This window comes from Lingula anatina, chromosome 7 (assembly GCF_051362555.1).
Source record: "Lingula anatina isolate TDL-2025a chromosome 7, LinAna3.0, whole genome shotgun sequence".
NCBI lineage: Eukaryota > Metazoa > Brachiopoda > Lingulata > Lingulida > Lingulidae > Lingula > Lingula anatina.
Window position 1 is genome coordinate 19445060 of NC_141773.1, and position 20996 is coordinate 19466055.

Sequence of the window (20996 nt, forward strand, 5' to 3'; positions counted from 1 at the left end):
CTGGTCTCTATCTCAATTAAGAGACTGACTCAAAAGCCAGAAAAAACGGAGTGTTATCCTTTGAACGTGTCCGAGAATGGTTTGTGAGTCTTTTTGATAATCTAAAGCGTAGCCTACATGCATGTGGACAGTATGTTTACGAGACAAATGGTGTGTCAGTAATAGCACGCGGTCACAGAGAGAAGTAAATATTATTTGTATCAAACCTCTTTTTTTGAATATCCATTAGCATCTTTGAATTCCCCAAAGCTGTTGAATGCGTATTGCATGTAGGCCCTACCCCAAAACTTCAACCAACAGTTTTGTTTCACTAATATGAATCTTCATGAAATATGTTCTAACTGTACCGATCAAACACTAGTACACAAATAATTCAACGTATTTCAATAACAAAAGCACCAAAGAAGTTTTCGTCGACAGACTCAAACAGTTTATAATAGTAAAACCAAAGTTAAACAGACTTCAATAAATAAAAATCTAATGAGACTCTGTAAGGATAGGTCACATAAGAAAAAAAAACAAACATATAAAGTCAATCATTTTCATTTTTTTTTTTTTTTAAATTTTTACTAGATATGTCTAAAGTCTTTAAATGTAACCGCACTATAAATCGCAGCAACTTACCAGAACTTGTCTTGTCAGCAACTTGTCTTGTCACTTTCAGTGAATAATAATAATCATTTTTTTCCTGTCCATTTCCTTTTGAAGCAAGTTCACAACACAAACTCATGTAAAAAGTTGTTCATCATATTAATCAATCATTGCGACACAAAAGTAGGCCTACAAAGATGCAATATTATACCTCAATAAATACAAACATAAAAATTTGGTTAAGCTCAACGGGGAATGTTGCCCCAAATAAAACACACACATACAGTCATCTAAATCACACTCCGTGTGTTATGCTTAAAGCCACGATAATTATCTATTAACTGTAAAAAAGGAATGCTTAAAAAATTAAATTAGCCAGTATGTCCTGCAACACAGTTCCATCTATCGGCGGTTTGGACAGCACACCGTATATCGATCAGTTGGGTGAATGTCACAGTAATAACCAGTAGGGCATTCATCTCTTGGCATACATAATCCACAGCAAAGTTGACGGCCGTTGATCCTCAGAGGGTTGTCATAACCGCCACCAGGGCGTTTACATGGTCTGTCTTCTTTGACTTGAAATTAAAAGAAAACGTAGGCCTATAGTTAAAGACGTATTGAAAGAACGACAGTTTGTATTAACTGAGTGTTATGACGATTGCCAGTCGATCTTAATGATATGTTTGAAGAAATATTTGAAAAGTAATGGAACTTTGAATTAAAATATCGGGAAAACTTTTTTTTTGTGTGTGTGTGTGTGTGTGTGTGTGTGTGTGTGACTGACAAATTACGTTATAGTCCAATAACGAACTACATCGTCAAATAGTTATATCGGGACTGATTGCAAAAACTAATAGGCTATCTACCAACAACAATCCACATTATCGCCAAAACCGTTGTACATGGCGGCGATGTAGACGTGAGTTAATTAAATATTACTGACCTGGACATTGACTTGCAGCAATGCAACGAGCACGATGCCAGATAGGTTTGTCAGCGGGGCACTCACACTTTGGTTCACACTTCTCTATGCAACCTGGGTTTGGGTCCTTGCACGTCTTGGTACAGGGGGAGCCACAATCATTCCACACTTTGCCACCTTTGCACTCTGTAGGACAATGTATATGCAGTTATACTTTCGTGTTGTTATTATTATTATTATTATTATTATTATTATTATTATTGTTGTTGTTGTTGTTGTTGTTGTATTTTAACTAAAGAATTAATACCGCTTGAGACAAACAACATATTAGCACAGTAGATATGCAGAGAATAAAAGCTAACCGGTTTTGTATACGTAGATTTGTGAGTGTATCAGTGCACGATTTACTGATTTATGGTATTTTGGAGATAACGAACTGTATCCCTTGACTTGTGTGGTGTTATATTAAACTGAATATAGATTTAATACAGATTTTTATTCGTGCATGATATGCTTGAAGGCGATTTAAACGTCAACAGTTATACATGTATATGGGAGTCGCAATATGGAACAGTGTCAATTACAGAAAAGTTGTACTTACTAGGAACACATTTTGGTGGCGGCTGGGGACAAGGAGCCATGTATTCATGAGTGCAATATATCGGTTCTTGGACGCATTGCTGGCCTACTGGACATTTTAGATCCTGGTGACATAAAGACGTAAAATATAAAAATAATAAATAGCTTGCCCGTTCAAGAAAGCATGCAAAGACTTCGTAATGGATTTGCATACGAACAGGGTGCAGCTCATAACTAAATGAATGCTATTCTCAGGACATATATATATAAAACGTATTTGTAATTATTCAAAAATATCATTATAACGTTGTTTTGAAAACTTAAATGATGGGCCAGTATTGTACTCACATTACATGTCAGGATACAGGTCTGTTCACACTCCTCCTTGGTGCGGAATCTATTACCGTTCCCTTGGCAACCGCCGTATACGAACTGTTCACACTGTTTGGATTTGGAGTTGTAGTAGTACATCTGCTCTGCTGCTTTACAGGGTCCTGGGTCTTTTGGAGCCTCGCAAATAGCTGAAGGGTGAAAGTGTATACTAATACCTTGTCCACAAATCATGAAATAAACAATTTGTGGTCCGTTTTCCGTCGTTAAACTTTGAAACTAACACAATTCATCAAAGTCTTCGGTGAAACAAAAAATTCTAAACTTATTGTTTAATTCTTACCTCAGTTTTAGTTTTACCTTAGCTAAAAACGTGATCACCGTTTTGGAAGATTCCAAATAAAAGGATAGAAGTAAGACACTTACGCACGCATTTTGGAAACGGCTGGATACAAGGTGGCTTCTTGCAAACAACAGTTGATCCGGGTACGCATGTTTCTCCTTCACGACATTTTATAGTCTTTTCAATGAAATAATAACAAAAACATTAAGTCAACTATGTGTGAATCATAAAAGAAGTATATATCAGATTGCAACAAAAATATATTTTATTATTATCATTTTCAGTATTTCATGGGACACAAACAATTCAAGTGTTATGATTAAATGACAGCTTGGTCCGCAGCACTCTCCTAGCATTATCTGTAGATTGACACATTCAGGATGGCAGCTACTTTGCGTTTAATGATTATTAAGTTAAATTTTTCACTCGTTTACATTGGTTCCGTTATAAACTAGTACACGTATAACATAAAGTCACTCACGTTACAAGTAGGTGGCAGTGGCACACACTTTGGTCCATCATCCGTCTCAATACAGTTGGGACAGCGAACGGTCTGACATTATGGATGAAAATAAAATGAAATACCTACATGTAAAGTAAAGTCGATGTAAATGTCTGGCATGTCTATTCATTTCCCAGTATCTTTACCATTTCTGATGAACCAAATCGTTAAAAAGGTACAATCTACCGGTAAATGGCTCAAGCTTCTTTTTTATATTGTGTGGTTTACTCTTGAATACTTACAGCGCATGTCCCAACACATTTAGCTCCAGTTGAAAGCTCCACACATCTCTCATATGGCTTACATGTCAGGTCCTACAATACATGAAACTCTGTTTTAAAATAGGCTGGCTATATGCTATCAGACTTTGAAACATCAGGAAATGGGTTAATAAAGTCATATAATTAAATAAACAATGATGGCGATATTCTGGCTAAGAAGTGGCAATTTTTGTTGCAGAAAGAAGCACTTAATAACTTACTAACGTGTGTGCCGTCTAAATACCCGGGTACATGTACAGTATTATCACACCGTTCGAAATAAAGCAAGGGTGATTCTATTATTCCACCTAAATAATTACTAGTATTTATCAACTGACACAATACCAGAGTTATTTCATGGGTTTTTCCTTGTAAGCTTTACCTAAATTTAGACCTTTTAGTACACCTTCGGACATTCAATGGACTGAATATAGCCATGTTTCATTTTAATTAAGCTGTGGACTATTATAGAAGCACTGTTTTCACACTTACTCTGCACGTTAGAGGCACGCACTTTGCTCCAGATGAAGACTCCACACACTTGTATCCGGGTGCACATCGCACTAGCTGAAATGTTAGCATCGTACAGAATGACAAATTGCATACTTTGGAAAAAAAACCAAAGATGCTGTTTATTTTTAAAGCAGCTAGGAAGACAAAGGTACACAACAATTTTACTGCGTGAAGCAAATCAATTTTTTATACAAGGCGGACAAGACGTATTCATTTCACCTTACCAAATTCAAAAATGCACATACATATGGCAGCATTTGGTTCCATAATTCAACTTACTGCGCATGTGCCGACACACCCGACCCCCACCCACACGACGAAGACCCACCCTCATTCCACCACAAAGACCCACCTTCCCAAAACGCGAGACACGAACAACCCACCATTTACATACTTCAATTATCTATGTAAGGTTGAGAATAGAAAGCCAAATCGACCATTTCTCAGCTTCTAGACCATTACTGACAAACCAATACGTTAAAGAGACAAGTGGCTCAAAGTTGTTTTATATGCTGTGTGGTGTTTTACATACCCTTGAATACTTACAGCGCAAGTTCCAACACATTTAGCTCCAGTTGAAAGTTGCACGCATCTCTCATATGGCCTACATGTCAGGTCCTACAATACACGGAACTTTGTGTAAATATAGTCCGGCTATGCTATAAGACTTGAAAGTACTAGGAAATTACTTAATTATGTCATATAATTTGATAAACAGTGGCAGCAATAGTCTTTGTAAAAAGGGACAGTTCTGACAAAGAATTAACGGCTCACTAACTCGCTGACGCGTGAGACTATTATACATATATATTATCATATTGTTCGAAGTGAAGCGAGAATGGTTCTGTTACTTCACTGTTATTTCATTTTTCTTGCAAGGTTTACTTATATTTGGACCCACATTTTCGGACATCTCATGGACTGGACAGACATGTAGATAATTATTTTATTTTTTAACTGTACCATTTGACTATTATAGAACCATTAGTTCTACACTTACTCTGCACGTTAAAGCAACACAGTGCGCTCCGAATGGGGACTCTACACACTTAAAACCGGGCATACAGCGCTTAGTCTGGAAGGTTATGTTATATTTAGCATTTTTTTAAACAGATATACAGATTGAATACTTAAAAAACAAAGATAATATTTACTTTAAAAGTAGCTACTTCGACAAAGATACACAGACACTTTACCACATGAAGCAAAACGATTTTGTGGTCAAAAACGTGTTAATATCGCACTGCTGAGAAATCAAATATTACACGTGAAGATGACAACATTTCATTCCAATAAATTCAATCTCTACTTACCGCGCATGTGTCGACACACCTGACCCTGCCAAATGGACCGCCAACACAGCGTCTTCCTGGGTTGCACGTGACTTGCTGCAAAATACACGAGCATCAGATGTTGATAAAGGAGAATCTTCACGTTAAACACGTCAATGCTAGTTTATATTACATTTGTAAAATACAGTACGTCAGCACTAATTGTTCAAAAGAACAACTCATGGCAATGAGATCTTATTCAATTAAGTAGTACTGCATAATAAAAATAATCTCTGAAAAGTCAATCCACCATTCGTAAAATAGTTACGACGAATATCCATTATATTGCCAATTGAGAAGTAAAATAACAAAACCAAGTTGCGTCGAAGAATTATATGACTTTGATTCAGTAGCATCTGCACCTACATCACAGGATTCGGCATCGTCGCACACTGCTCCAATCGGCGTGTCGCGGCATACCTGGGTCTCAGCGCAATTTCGGATCTAAAGAGAGGAAGTAATGAAATAAATTTAGTCGAAGGAATCCATAGCAAACCAAATTCTTCAAATCGGTGGCTGTTGCTTTTATTAATTTTACACAACTTTCATACTTCATGAAATACTTGATTCTTTAATGATGAGTGTTCAAAAATGGATTATCAATGCACAATATGTCTGCTTTTAAAATTACAACTTTTAACGTCGTAGTTCGAGTAGTATGCACACTTACAGCACACGTGGAGACACATCTGTACCCGGAGATATTCGACAATACGCACTTTTCTCCTTTCGGACAACCGGTCACCTAATATATTTAAATGATATTATCATATTAGAACATCACTTGAGAACTTGATGTGGAAAAACAAAGTAATTATCACTTCATAACATTACCCTATGTAGGAAGTGCGAACCATGTCTCCTTCATGTGATAAATCTCTTTAAGTGCCATTTCAGTGCCTTGTGCGTAAATGTTTGAAAACTTCAAAATAATTAAATATGGATGTTTAAATGGCTGGTTTACAGGCCAGATTTTCAAATTTCTGCCTACAATCTCCATAATTAATCCTAAGTTTGAATTATACATAACGGCTCTTACCTTACACGTTACCGGAACACATTTCCCGCCAAGGGGACCTTCAATACAGTCATATCCAGGTTGACAGTCAATCAGCTGGAAGAAAGGAGTCATTACATTTACAAATACAATGAATCTTATAATCATACAACACAGCAGTTCTGAATAATGAAAAGAGTTATCTAAAAAACGATTCCAATAGGAGTTGACAGACACATGTTGAGCAAATCATCAAATATCGATAACCAGACATGCTGCATGTTGCACATGTCACAATAACCAAACCCGATCCAGCCGAGCTCCATAGACAATTTAAGCACATAGTATAAAACTACAGTAAACAGTGTGTCGGAAGCACCAGTGGACTGCGGACTAAAAAGGGGTGCCACATTTAACACAGGTTAACACAAGATAGCCAACATTTGGTCAACTCCCGTGGGGTGTTGGTGGTGGGCGGGGGGGGGGTGAATAAAGTACCACGGCCGGGGGACATCAGACCAACGTAATATCACACCAGGATTTGCACAAAAATTCACTGATCACTGTCCAGCAATTCTTTACTTACCGCGCAGGAAGGCACACACTTCCCTTGTCCATCTGGACCCTCCACACACCTGTGGCCCACGGCACACAGCATTGCCTGAAAACAAATGAAAAGTAAATATACTCCACCGTCATACCTTGTGCTATAACATAGTATGGCCTATTGGGAGGGGAGGAGAAGTGAGTACCACAGTCGTTAAGGATGGGACATGTGCCCTTTTCTGGGTCCGCCATTGATATAATCAAGACTCTCGACATAATACGGTAAATATTTGCATTGGCCGTGCTTACCGCACATCCTGATGGTGGCTGCGGTGGGAGGCAAATACTTTTCACCTCACATGGCGTTCCACAAGTGTCCTCCGAGGTGCAAAGATCTTTGCAACCCTGAAGAACCAACATATTTACAAAATAAACATGTTATCTCTGCGGAAAATGGGGTGTGGTTAGATTTTTCAATCTAAAACTTAAAAGTGTGAAGTTAAATTAAAAGTACTTGTAAATGATGTTGTTTCTGTGGTTTATACTTGAACAACATTGGTCAGTGTGTGTTTCACTTTAATTTGAACGCACGCGCGTGTGCAATAATGTTTCAATCTCAGCCTATCTAATTTAATTTCGGATTAAATATTGCACCCCGTTTTGCTATTCATCTGCAATGAGTAAAGCCCTAGCACTCTACACACTTACGTTACAAGGATCGTTGACACACACGGGGACTGGATCGCAGGGAAACCTGACACACTGCACTCTTTGAAGAACACATTTATCACCTGTTGAGCAAGGGGGGTTCTGTAAATGTGACCAATATAATAAAATTACAACCTGAGCTTGGTAAATAAGTACGGCATACATGCAAAACAGACCTTTAATATAGAATCACTCTTTACAAACGCGAAATATACAGTCAAATAAACAATTAAAAGTGAAGACAATATTTATTGGAGGTTGAGTAAAATACCTATTGGCTACCGTGTAAATCTTAGCTTTATTAATCTGCATCGTAATCTCTGTGTCTCAGAGTTGTACTGGTAATGAAAAAAGTTCATGCTGCCTTTTAGACTGCGAATGAAGATCAACTGAATAAGCGATAAACATTTGGTTTATTAAATGACTTAAATAAATCGAAAACTTACGCATTGAGGCTGCTGCTGCTGCTGCAATAGAACAAAATGTGAAATTTAATGCTAGCAAATTGTGATAGAACATTCGGTCACTATAGAACAATTTTAAACCACTTACCAAGACATATTTAAGAGAGAGAGAGAGACAGACAGACAGACAGAGAGTTACAAGACGTACATCTCACACTTACCTCTGCAGTTGCAAAAACAAATAACGCGAAAGCGTAACAAAGAGCTAATATCTTCATAATCATAAATGTCCACCTCTGTTTCAAAAAATATGTATTTCGGATACGGATTAACACAAATGAAGAAGGTTGGAAAACGCTCGCCTTATATAGGCTCTCCTTGGCATTACATTACCTTACCAAAATATGCATATATCAAGGTGAACTACACGTCACTTTAGCGGCCTGTCAAGGTGCAGTTATCAAAGTATTTCCGCGTTCGGTAGGGAGTGTAATTAGGCCATGGGTCATGTTCGACATAAAAGATATATAAATATAGTAACATAAAAGCCACACGCATATACGGACAATAGAAGTCAATTATTTGCCACAATTTTCCTGTTTGTGCTACACTGTGAAGTTAACGTCACGGTCAGACAACTGGAGTTTCTTTACCAGGTGCTTGCTCAATGGTGGACCCAGAAAGAGGAGCAAGTGCTTCCTTACCCTTAGCTTCGGGTTAAAACCCTTCTCTTCTCCCGTCCCTTCCCGACGCCTCACCCCCATCGCCACCTTCAACCTTCTCTATACATAAAAAAGTATATCGAGCAAAATGAGAAGAAAAAACAAACCAATTTTCCACCTCTGCCTACATATTACAGTAAAATTATCTTCGTCTTATTCGATCGCCAAAAATATCAGTGTCCTTACACCAGACCCATTCTCTCCCCCACCCTTAGCAAAATCCTTGATCCGCCAGTGTATGGGATACACATCCCAATGCTACACAATATTCTGTTTATTTTTTTTATTATCTTCGCCATCGAAGGATGTAATAATGACGCTTTCATCGCCATTGGTTTGTTGGTGGAGAACATATCTCAAAACTTACTTGACAGATTTTGATGAAATTTTCAGCGTGACAAGGAAAATTGATTGCAAACTGAAGTGAAAACAAACTGAAGTGAATCCGGGTCTTCTGATACTTCTGATTATCTTTTCGTTTTCTTTTCTCATAAATTACTGTTCAGGCGGAGGTCTGCCCTCTGCAAGTGCTCTGTAGTTAACAGGTACATTCAACTCCATTTGATGTTTCCCTACTACAGTGCCCGTGCACCAAGAAGACGCGGCGTTAATTAATGTTTGAATATGTGAAATGATGGCTACCTTACAATTCTTGCGTTAACGCTCGTGATGAGGAAAAAGATATATTATTTTAATTATGCCTCTCCCTGTTCTGCAAAATTTCATCAGATCATAATAAGGAAGTGAATAGCAAAACTATGACACCGGACATTCAGCGGATATACTGTATATTGGCCGTGGCGGATCCTTGGGGGAAGGGTCGAGTGAAGCGGGGGGTGAACCCAATTGACTGAGTCCTTATACATGGAAAATATATTTGGATAAACAACCATATTGAAACTTGAACCCTAGTTCTATTTTAAGCATTCATGTTTCCTCAATAAATCAGAATGCATTTTTTAAAGCGGCATTCGGCCAATGAAGTTTAAAAGGCCTTATTTACACATTATTTGCTACCCCTTTAATTAAATTCTGCTCATTAGTTATTCTGCACTTGAATTTGGATTGTTTAGAAAAGCAAAAACCGTAAATCACATTAGCGAAACTGTGCATGGCTTTGGTAACGCCTGCTGTTTAGGTGCCCAGTTTACAACTTTAGAATCTGGTGCTATCGGCTACTGAAATTTACAGAAAAAATATGAGAAATATCATGAAAATAATCATATTAAAACATGATAACTTTCAGTCTGTTTTTAAAGTGTAATACCCCTTTAACGTGGTGAGTCTTAACGAGCGATCATAACTGTGATTTCTTTAAACCAGACGCTGGTTGGGGTAAAAGTGGGAGCCTCTTCACGTGCTACGGTCGTCTGATGACGCAACAAGAAGAGACTAAGCTTCTATTAATTTTATTACTTAAAGTGTCCTCATCTACGAGTGAAGCCAGACTAAAAATGTTTTATCCTTCGAACCCCATCCCCACCCAATCCAACCACCCCGACCTCACCCACCACCACCTCCACCCTATTAAATTCCCAATCCGGATAGTACATTCTTTACTTTTAAGTTAAAGCCAAAGATGACATAGGACAAAGTGGTGAAATACAAACAACGAAAAAAAACTAGATAATTTGCTCTTTAGGTATCGAACTATCTAAACCAACATAAACTCTCCTCTTCATATTTAAAACAAGGTTTACCACATCCTTCTTTTCTTAAGTGGCTGTCATTCTATTCATTGTATGCGAGGACATTTACAATTTCAATCACTATCACATGAAGCTAATAAAGTTTATAACCGAAGTAAACAAGATCTTGGCCATAAATATTTAAGTCACTATATTTAGTCGATGACTTCTTTGCAATGACACTTTTTTAACCGCACCCCATCAGAGGCCCGAAATACGTGCTAAACACGCGACAGGTCGTATAATACTGGTTTTGCAGTACTTGGCTGTCCCCGATGGCGGCATTATGGAGGCATCCCATCACGCATTAATCTGATCCAGAACATTTACATTTTATAAGCTAAAAAGAATTTTTTCACAACCTCTGGATGAGACCTTCGGGTGTGGGCGTCTTCCTATTAATTTCCGAAAACCAAAGCAGGTATCTGGGGAAAATCAACCCCCTGTCACTCTCTGTCTCTCTGTCTCTCTCTCTCTCTCTCTCTCTCACACACACACACGCACACACACACACACATACACACACACACACACACACACAAATGCGCACAGGCATACCATACGTGCACATATACCAAACTGAAAAGGCTCGTTATCTTTTTTTAACCAAAAGTGAAACTAAACCGTTTTTTTTTTAGTTTTCATATAAGTCCTTTATTTTGTGAATATCTTATTGCGACGCCATAGCCAAAATAGATCAGCCGTGTTTGCTGTATCCTGTTTTCGTACAGTCGGCACATCAGGAAACGGAATTTTTAAAGCCAAAGCGACGCCCCTCGTTGGTACGGCTTCCCCCCGTCGGAGCGCATAAATTGTGAAATACGGCGCACCTGTCAGCATCATAATCAGTAATGATTTATCACATGTCTATTTTCATTGTAAATTATAGCCATAAAATTGCAAATCACGACCTTTGGATTTCATCAAGTTTACGATGTCTCTTCGCCTGAATTCATAAATAAAAAAACAGCCAGTTGGTTTGGCTTTTTTATCTTTATTTATTGTTTAACTTTGTCTAATTTCTGTCCCATCATTTGCATTTAAGTACTTAAGGAAAAAGCACAAATAAAAATAGAAACGGAATCATTCTGGTTTTGATAAAGTTCCGCCATAGATAACTACATGTACCAACAACACACAAACATGAACACGTAGCTGTGCTACCGGTAACTCCTACACCAGAACTGTCTTTTTCGGTAAATATATTATCGTTACTTTTGATTGGATTGTAATTGAAATGTTCTTTTAGAATTCTACCCCCCCCCCCCCCCCACAAAAAAAATTACTTTCAATTGAAGGACGAACCTGTTTGATGTACATTTATATCTTTTTTTCTTTTTATATCTTTTTTATCTACGTTAACTGTTTTTATTACTTCTAACCACTCTGTTGAGATTTACTAAAGGAGCAGGCCACAGTAATAGGCCAATTCTTTGAAATCGGTATTAAGTATTTTCTGATTATACAGTAAGATACAATTTACGAGGAGTTGACAACTCATATCTATCATATTATTATATTAATACATTTTATCTGTATATATTATAGCCTTAAAATGCATCTGTGAACAATAGAGGGCGGTCGCGAAAGGTCGTAGAGTAGCAAACCACAAAATCCACTACTGTCTCACATGTCGCTACATCCGTGTTTAACGCAAGATACGTCACTTCCGGCTCATTAGCAAGAACGAGGTGCACAGTTTAGGCCTATGCCCTGCAGCGGCGAAAAGTGGAGAAATCGAATGTTTTTATCTAGCTTTCATACCCTTTTCAATATCATAGAAATATTTGAGCCGATTATTACTCTATAGTTTCAATCTTGCTATTTTGGTACAGACACAATCATGAAGTTTGACATTTTCCCCGCAAACGAAGGAGGTTGTTTTTCGGTGTTGATTTGTCTGTTTGTTAGAGAACAGCATATCTCTAAGTTTTCTTTACCAATTTTGCTGAAATTTTCTAGACAGAAAAGAAATTAAAACAGTTTCTACTTAATCTGCTTTAATTATTTAGGGAGGTCAATATATGGTTCCACTATATTTAAAACCAATAGATCTCCGAATCCCTAGTGTTTTGATTGAGAGTATTTATTCTTTTCATTTTTCCATGATTATACATTTTATTTTTAATTCCAGCGAGGAAAATGCATAAAAATGGTAACTACATGAAAACCGGACCAATGTCGGCAATTTGGATATAACAGTATAGATACCTTGACTGATATTGAACTAAATAGTCGTAAAGGATTTATTTCGTCATGATGAACAAAAATGTTATAATAGAAAATCCTGATCTCTCTTCGAGACACCATGCAGATCCTCAGCGTTATGAGGTCCTATAGTAACGGGATGCGAGCTCCATCAAACACTGCTCCGCATCGATGCACTGATCTTTGTGCACGTATGGTATATCCCGCGGGCACGCGCAACGTTGCACGCACTGCTTCGTGCAGCTAGGGCGTGGGTTAGTGCAGGTTCTAGGGCACGCACTAGCGCAGCTCTGAAACACCCGTCCGCCAGTGCATGTAGGAGGAGCTAGGAAATAAAATCGTAACGTCTGTAAGTGTTTTCAAATACATTGCTTACATGCCCGGTACATGCCCTGGTATATTAAATGACTCACAACATGTTGACGGATCCAGAGATGAGCATTAAGGGGCACGTGCACCCTTCCCCCACCCCAACCCCCGTCCCACCATCTTTGGATGTACCCCGATCATACTTAAATACAGTATTACAAAAAAAAACGAGAAAGAACTGAACATGTGGAACAGGCCCTACTCGCTTTACGTATATACCACAGTAAAATTGCCCTCTTCAACTATTCCATATCTTTTTTATCCTCGTGCCCCCCTCCGCCGCCCCTTATCAAAACTCTGAATCCGCCAGTGCTTGTATTCTTTTCTGTTCAAAGCTTATTGCCGATTGAAAAATATGGGCTTCAGTATATTATTTTACAACATTTTATATACTCGTTTATATATATATATATATATATATATTTTATACATAATGTCTTAATGACGATATTCACAAATCGGAATCAGAAAAATAAAAAGTACTTCATACGACTTATGTTTGATAGCCATTGTTACCGTTGCCAAAAAATACAATAGGCCCTATGTTAAAAACTGTCATGTATAAGTGTAGACCAGTTTCATTAGCTATGTTATTATAATATTGGATGGTAAGATCAAACTAATATAAATAGCTATAGACAAAAGAATCTTCACAAGTCTGTCATGTATAAGGCCTCTACCAGTTTAATCGAGATACACGCCCTCTATCGAGCGGCATACTTACTAGGGACAGGCACACACTGTGCCATGGGTGAAGGACACGGCGCTCGAATACATTGAATCGCAACCTCCCGGCAAACGTAGCCATCAGGGCATCCCAAATCCTGTGGAAATATGTGGTTATTTATGACATGAAATAATCCAAATACTTTCTTTCAGTATATCATTCTGTAAACCATTATAATTCCCTGACTAAGAATACAAATGTTCTTTTTCGTTTATTTATTTTCATTTCATTTTTTTTTTCTCATATAATACATGTGTAAGACAATACAATTTCGTGAAAGCGAGCTGGAGGAAACTCTCTGACTATGTACTTATAAAAAGAAAATCAAATATTAAAATATTTGATCAAAAACGATAAAGTTTATCTATTTGATATCTTTTTTCAGTTAAGCTGATTACAATTTACACTATTTAGTAGCAATTACTTACGCTGCAGGTGGGTGTCGTGGTCGGGGTTGGCTCTGTGGCGTCTGGTCCTAAGTCCAGTTCACAGGTGCCTGTTTCGCCATTTACAACACACTTCATACCTGGCTGACAGAGTTTTAACTGAAAAAAATTTTTTTTAATTACATATATGCATTTACGTAGTAGTGGCCAGACATACTATCGTAAACTTTTGCTCCTCTATATGATTGAAAGAATAAAAAATGTGTCCAGCTCTAGACTATTGATTCTCCTTTGAAGAAGTTTCTTCAAATAACGAAAAATCGGCGAAACAAAGAAAGACACGCGGAGATTTACATGTACTTACATAGCATGGGTTTCGCACACACGTTGGTCCGTCTGGAAACTCCACACACATCTCATGCGGTTCACAATTCATGTTCTGCAAAATAACAATGCCTGATTACACATTAATCGAAGTCTTCAGCTGGGAAGAGATAAAGGGTGGCCTTTATAATGATCACTGGCGGATCCATGGCTCGGGGGGGGGGGGGAGGGGGGGGGAGGCACAATGAAGACTCGATGTGGACCAGTAAACGAGGCCAATTTCTTCTATAATGTGTAGGGCACGGGGATGGAAAATTTGTGCGTTTTATTTTTCTTCGTCTTTTTGCTTACTACATTATTTTGTTGAGAGAGAGAAAGGGGTATCACTAAAGCTAAGTGGCAGGTAATCCCCTTACTCTCCTCCTCCTCCCGATCCCCCACTGTACTAAATTATGAGGCATATCAAAAGTATATCGATATGAAAAAAAATGTACCAATGTATATTTCGCCAGGTGTCGCTAGTGTGAATTCAGTCCTTCCACAGTCGCCATGTTGGATATTGTATACGTTGGACTGTGGTACTGGCCTTAATAAACATGCCTCAGTATTGTTGTTTACCTGAATGTCAAAGTCGGCAAGGTGGGCATAATTTTCTTGAGGATTCAGGGCTTCGTTTGAAGTGAAGGGTTGCCCATGTCAACACACCTTCCATGTTAAAGGGTCAGTTACAACTTGACCCAGGAACAGTAATTAGGCCCCTAAAGATAGACGAGTTGCCTCAAAAAGAATACACGTAAAAAGGTTAATTGATCTTGGCAAAACTTATAAAGTTTTGGAAAGAGAGCTCCATAGCAAGAAAGTGCCCCTAGGAAGTATGATTTATCAAAGTGCGTTTTCTTATGTCCGTAATTTCAGAAGAGTTGTCAGTAAATATATATAAGTCCCGGTAGCCTACTACCCGCATAAGGTTGTGTTATTAAGTAATATCCTTTTTTTGTTGTTGTATTGAGCATGACCGGTAATGTTAATTAAATAATTATTTTTATTTAAAATCATTATTCAGTACCTCGTAAGAATCATAAAACTAGGTATAGTTAGATAATTTATTTGTTCATGTATAGATCCAATTTCTCAGCCAATGGAATAATGCATGTTTGGAAATCTTTTTGTAACAGTTTAAGAAATAAAATTTAAAGAAAGAAAACATTTTATAAATGAACAGTTTTTGTTCTTTTTTTACAAAATAGCACTTCTGAATTGTTTTACTTGAGTAGAAACACCATATTATTTCATCACTCTGAAAATTCATTAAAAAGCAGCAAAACCAAATATTTTATTTAAACAAAATAATTATTCAGTCCATAGTAAAAACCATGAAACCATGTAATACTTAGATAATTTATTTGTGCTATAACTTTCCTGAATATATAGCTGCAATTTCTCAGCCAATGGATTACTGTAGGTATGGAAAACTTTTTGTAACAGTTTAAGAAATAAAAATTAAAGAAAGCAAACATTTTACAAATTAACACAGTTTTTTGTTCCTTTTTACAAAATAGTACTTATGAATTATTTTACTTGAATAGAACCACCACATTATGTCATCACTTTGAAAATTCTTTAAAAAGCAGAAAAACCAAATTATTTGCTGTAAATACAACTAGAAATTTATTTCATCCCACTAAAATACTTTACAAAATAGCATCATGGTTTTTTTTTCATTACAGTTAAATATTATTAAAAACAGCATAAACACATAAGTACTTTTTGTAAAGAATATAGCACCACCAAATTATTTCATTTTAGTGAAAACATTTTTTAAAATTGCACTTCAAAATTATGATTGCAGCAAAAACCATCTCATACAGGGGTACTTTCTATAAACTGGTTGACACATACTTCCTATAGTGTTTTTCATTAAAAAAAGTTAGCCTGGGCAAAATACATGTAGAAAAATATCCAGCGTCAGAATGAATCAACCCCACAAACAGATCTTTGTAAACACAGCAAAATAGCAGAATGGGCGATTTGTAATGAACATCTGGCCTTCTAACTTAGTATAGTATTCGCGGGTTTTCTTTAGGCCCAGATTCGTGCACGAGATACACATTCCAAAAAGGGGAAATCGGGTCCGGGTCCAACTGTCATGTGTCTGCAATGGTTTTGGACACAACAATTATTCATACAGTTTGTTCATATACTTCTTCTCTGTAGCTGACATTATCTCTCCAAATCTGGAAGCAGTGATCCGCCATTGTCTCTCCTTGTGTCAGATTGCGCTCTTTCCTTGTTGTAACTTGCTATGCTCAGTGTCCTTGGCTGTTTGTTCCTCAACCTGAAATAGTCATATCCCATTAAAGCATGGTAGATGGTTACAGCATTAAATAGTTAAGATACAATTTTATATTTCTGTGATGTCACACATCACCTAGTTTGATAATTCTTTCTCATATTTGGGCCTGATTCTTAATATTAGACCTCTGTTTTCACTTACATCATTCCATCTATCCATGCATTATTGTTTTCATGGCACTTGGCAATAGTTGTTGTCCATCACAGCCGCCTGTAAGTCAGCTTTAGGGTAGGCATAACTGGTGGCTACATCAATCTTTGCCGCTGATGTGAAGTGACGGGTAAGATTCCTGAAGTAATCATTTTATCCTGCTCTTGAAGTTGGCTGTCCTGGGGTCCTGAAATCGACAGTTTCAGGCTTTGCCCCCAATATATGGGCCTTCTTTGGGTAACCTTATAAAGAAAAAAAATAAGTACATTTACTAAGTATAAAAAATCTTCGTCTTTCGTGCTACTAAAACAAAATATGAGCGTAGGCCTACTCGTACCTACAGTAGTCTACATGTACATAACATGTCAGATTTGACACACACACACCTCGACTAATGTTCGATTTTTTTCAAGGAAAATAGTTAGCATTCGTGTTTTTCAAGCACTAAATGAAAAGAAAACACATACCTTTCAGTCAATTCACATTTTCATCCAGATGTTATGGCACCACATTCAAGTAAATTGCGTTTGAGTTGGTTCACTGTCAGCGACGCGTGCACAGGCTCCATGTTAAACTCTGGTGTAAAGCCGTGAGCGAGATTCTGCGAGATTTAAGAAGGACTGCTTTCACCCCCACGCCATCTAGCGGCAGACCCTTAAAGCGGGTATTCCCCATTTAACAATAACTTAAATCAAAGGAAAATTGTACTCAATTTAGAAGTCATTGTGGATACCTTAATAAGCTTTAAAAATATTAAATTATGAAAACTGTACAGAACTATAAGAGCCATACCGAGCACTTCCTAATAGTCATACAGTACGCCCCAAACACATTGGAATCCTTACACTGCTGGTGTGGCAGACATTGTTTCAGCTGAAAATATTCAAAAATCATCATAATATTTGCAATTAGGCCTACTACTCTATCACTGTTAATCAACCTGCGTTTAAACAAGAAATGGAAAAGATCCGATTTACGTGACTGGATGAACCGGATGAACTTATAACAGTTTTTTGACACAAGTTGAAACAAATTCAGCGACTTCGGTCGAGGTTTCAGCGTCTCTTTTTCCTCATGTCTCTACAGAGTCACCTTTTACAAGTCACACTCAAACACAGTTTTCCTTCTTCAAAGTTCTTTTTCTGCAATCAACAAAGCAGGAATGAAATGCGTTGATCTATTGCTAAAACAGTGGTGTAGACTAGAAAGAAACGACCCCAGATATATATGTGGTTTACAGCCTTAGCTTCTACAGGTCAGCCATTTCACCCAGCCGCTTATCTTACATGTGCAGTCGCCACAATGAACATGCCCGTATTAAAACAACTCTTCTCGACCCAAACCTACTCTCTGCCAGATGATTTTGTACACGTAGCTGTTGCAAAATTGGAGAAAGACTTTTTCATCCAATTATGTAACAGCTAGAAAAAATAATGCTGTTCAAACCGAAGGTTTTTTTGACGGCACAGAATAGCGTAAGGAGTCAGTCATGAAATTATGTATACACGTGCGCGTCTGTCTCTTTGCAAATTATACCATTATCCGCTTTTTTTCTTTATAAAGGAAACTCTTTTACCGCTAGCTACCAGCAAGAATTATGATAATAGTAATAATATAACAGTCTATTACTTAAGGATAGGCCCTTACTTGACACGTGTCGTAACAACGTCTGTACAGCTTGGTGCAGGATTGTCCCGGCCGGCAATGACGCTGTAAAATATGTGTTCAAGAAAATGGCTGGTAATTAATGACAACGAATATCATAAATATACTGTATGTACAGTTGTGTTGCTTTAGGGCTATTCCCATTGAAACTATCGGTCTACGTAGATAGTTTCATTGGCAATGGGCCCTTACATAGCTAAACATCATTGGCTGATCCAACGGACGCCACAGCTGCCCTGAGCTTCGAAAGTACCCTCTTCTTCGATCCTCCATAAAGTAAGTTGTATATTTGACGAGCAAAACGACACAAAATCTAATTTCTTTCATTCCTTTGCTTTATACATTTCACTGCTAAAAATTTTTTGTCCCAATTCACCACCCAACTCTTCTATAATATTCATTCAAATACTGTTTGTATTAACGGACCAGTGTACTTTATTGTGGTGAAGGTATAAAATGAAAAAACTATTTTGAAGACATTTTATAATTTTCTAACCTGCCCATAGTGGAGATTTTTAAAGGTCTACTAAATGTCAAATGTTAATGAATAAGTAATTTAGTTGAATATGATTAATATTGCTAGGTCCAGTACTTACGCATCGGTCACGCTGGGCCTGTAAGAGATAAAATACTTAATTAGGACTAGTAATATGTTATGAAATTGATAATATTTTGATCGTCATGGGTCAATCCCCTTTTTCCTGAGATGTCTATAAACAATGACTTGAGAGAGAGAGAGAGGGAGGGAGGGAGGGAGGGAGAGATGAACAGAGAGAAAAATAACATCAGTCTCACCTCTCCAGCGCTCAGCACTGACATTACTAAAACCAAGGTCAACCCAACATATGCTACCATGTTCGAAGCTTTTCGTGTTGTGGTCCACAAAAATTCAGTTATACGCTCTGGGTGCTGTTTATAACTTAAATGCACACTTTAACTCCGTCCTAGATTTATAAGTGCAAAAATAAGTTCGTTCAACTCGCTTGTAATCAACCGTGTCCGGGACAAACAGGATCTCGTTTCAGGATATCCGGAAGGGAGTGTATTAGCTGCGGGTCGTACAGCATTATTAATCATCCCACACTATAGGTGCTTCTGTCCGTATTTGATAAACAGTTTGTGGCTGGCATGTCTGTCAGATGGTCAGTTTGAGTGGATATTTTGTTAACCAGCGTGGCTTTCCTATCGTCGCTCCTGGGGATGGTCTAACAGTATATGCGATATATTAATAGTAGTCGGTGGGCGTTCAGACTGTCATTTTTCGGTGCCTAGATGCATACTTTATATGTATGAAATGCTCCAAAGCCATACATTTTATGGATAGATATCATGTAGAGTTTCTTATCTTACCCAGTTCAGACGTTGAAAACGCTCATACTCTTCAAATAAAAATACCTGATGTTGATATTTCTTTCTGAAATACCAGGAAGATGTATATCGGCCTTAATGAATCATGATTCGTTTAAAACTAAGTTAATTAATTAGACTGTAGTACGTGTATTAACCATCGAATCTGAGTGCAGGAACAGGTAGAACATAGAAACCATAGAGTGAAGTAGTCTAAAGGAGAAAACTGCCCTATTTATATAGATTGGGTGTGAACATCCCGTATAGAAGCCCTTTAATCGTAACATCAATTCCTGATTGAGCGCGTGGTTTTTGAAACTAAGGGTGCGTTCACAATGAAACTATCGTCCTAGGTAGTGCGAACTAACGACACTGGGACTTTTGCTGAATGCAATCAGATAAACAGATTAACACGCCAGGAAGTCTTATCTTCTGCTGTCTGCAAGTTTGTATCTACGCTTTTTATCCTCTTTAGTTAAAACTCCGCTTGTCACTCTGCCAAGCAATTTATTACAAACCCTTTGTTAATTTCGTTTCTGATGTAAGCTTTACAGCACCCGTATTCTCCCAAATTATTAGCAAGTTATTAAAAGTCAAAGTTTAATTGGTTGCATTAGTACATTAGATTGATTACATGATTTTAGGAAGTTTCCTGACAATCATGATATCGTCATTTCCTAAATTGAAAATGATAATAACGAGGACGTGATAATGACAATACACCATGAGTTTCAAAGGATACTGGAAACTCACCCCTCTACTATTATGCGAGTCCCATTTGGTGGAGGGGGGGGGGATTACCGTTGACTGGAAATAAAATCATCAGTTCACAAATAACAGTAAATAAAACTTAATTCATATCTCATTTAAAATACGTGTCGAAAATCCTGGATCACCGAGTATAATGACATTTAGGCTCTATTCCCATAGATTTTAGATCGATCTATCCCCGCGGGGAGTCTCACTGGATTACTTTCAGATAATCCGACTTAAATGTCCGTCCCGCCTACTACAAGCTGTAAGGAGGT

At 37.6% G+C, this 20996-nt stretch overlaps 2 protein-coding genes and 1 long non-coding RNA gene across 7 annotated transcripts; all 3 read right to left on the minus strand.

Moving 5' to 3' along the window:
• Positions 1–367: 367 nt before the first annotated feature.
• On the minus strand, positions 368–8437 carry LOC106167379 (uncharacterized). Of its 5 annotated transcripts, none has more exons than XM_013546159.3 (19): positions 8251–8419; positions 8072–8095; positions 7626–7727; positions 7227–7322; positions 6958–7032; positions 6414–6488; positions 6045–6119; positions 5741–5818; positions 5357–5431; positions 5044–5118; positions 4590–4661; positions 4023–4097; positions 3513–3584; positions 3250–3321; positions 2852–2945; positions 2444–2616; positions 2118–2220; positions 1538–1702; positions 368–1169 (listed from the first exon to the last, which is right to left on the minus strand). In XM_013546159.3, exons 1-19 carry the CDS (start codon positions 8311–8313, stop codon positions 994–996), a joined length of 1740 nt encoding a protein of 579 aa, XP_013401613.2. In that variant the 5' UTR covers positions 8314–8419; the 3' UTR covers positions 368–993. The 5 variants fall into 5 exon arrangements, with proteins under 5 accessions (XP_013401613.2, XP_013401615.2, XP_013401614.2 ...); XM_013546160.2 differs by having other exon boundaries at positions 404–1169; positions 8072–8092; positions 8251–8437; XM_087017107.1 differs by lacking the exon at positions 7227–7322 and having other exon boundaries at positions 404–1169; positions 8072–8092; positions 8251–8437.
• Positions 8438–12509: 4072 nt separating this feature from the next.
• LOC106167386 (uncharacterized) lies at positions 12510–19661 on the minus strand. The gene is made up of 8 exons (XM_013546169.2): positions 19417–19661; positions 19218–19235; positions 18604–18666; positions 17749–17829; positions 14494–14568; positions 14172–14288; positions 13741–13840; positions 12510–12972 (listed from the first exon to the last, which is right to left on the minus strand). The coding sequence occupies exons 1-8, from the start codon at positions 19474–19476 to the stop codon at positions 12764–12766; spliced, it is 723 nt and encodes a 240-aa protein (XP_013401623.2). The 5' UTR covers positions 19477–19661; the 3' UTR covers positions 12510–12763.
• LOC147760845 (uncharacterized) lies at positions 15838–17742 on the minus strand. The gene is made up of 3 exons (XR_015335417.1): positions 17424–17742; positions 16948–17198; positions 15838–16788 (listed from the first exon to the last, which is right to left on the minus strand). It is a non-coding gene; the product is annotated as an uncharacterized LOC147760845 (long non-coding RNA).
• Positions 19662–20996: the final 1335 nt, after the last annotated feature.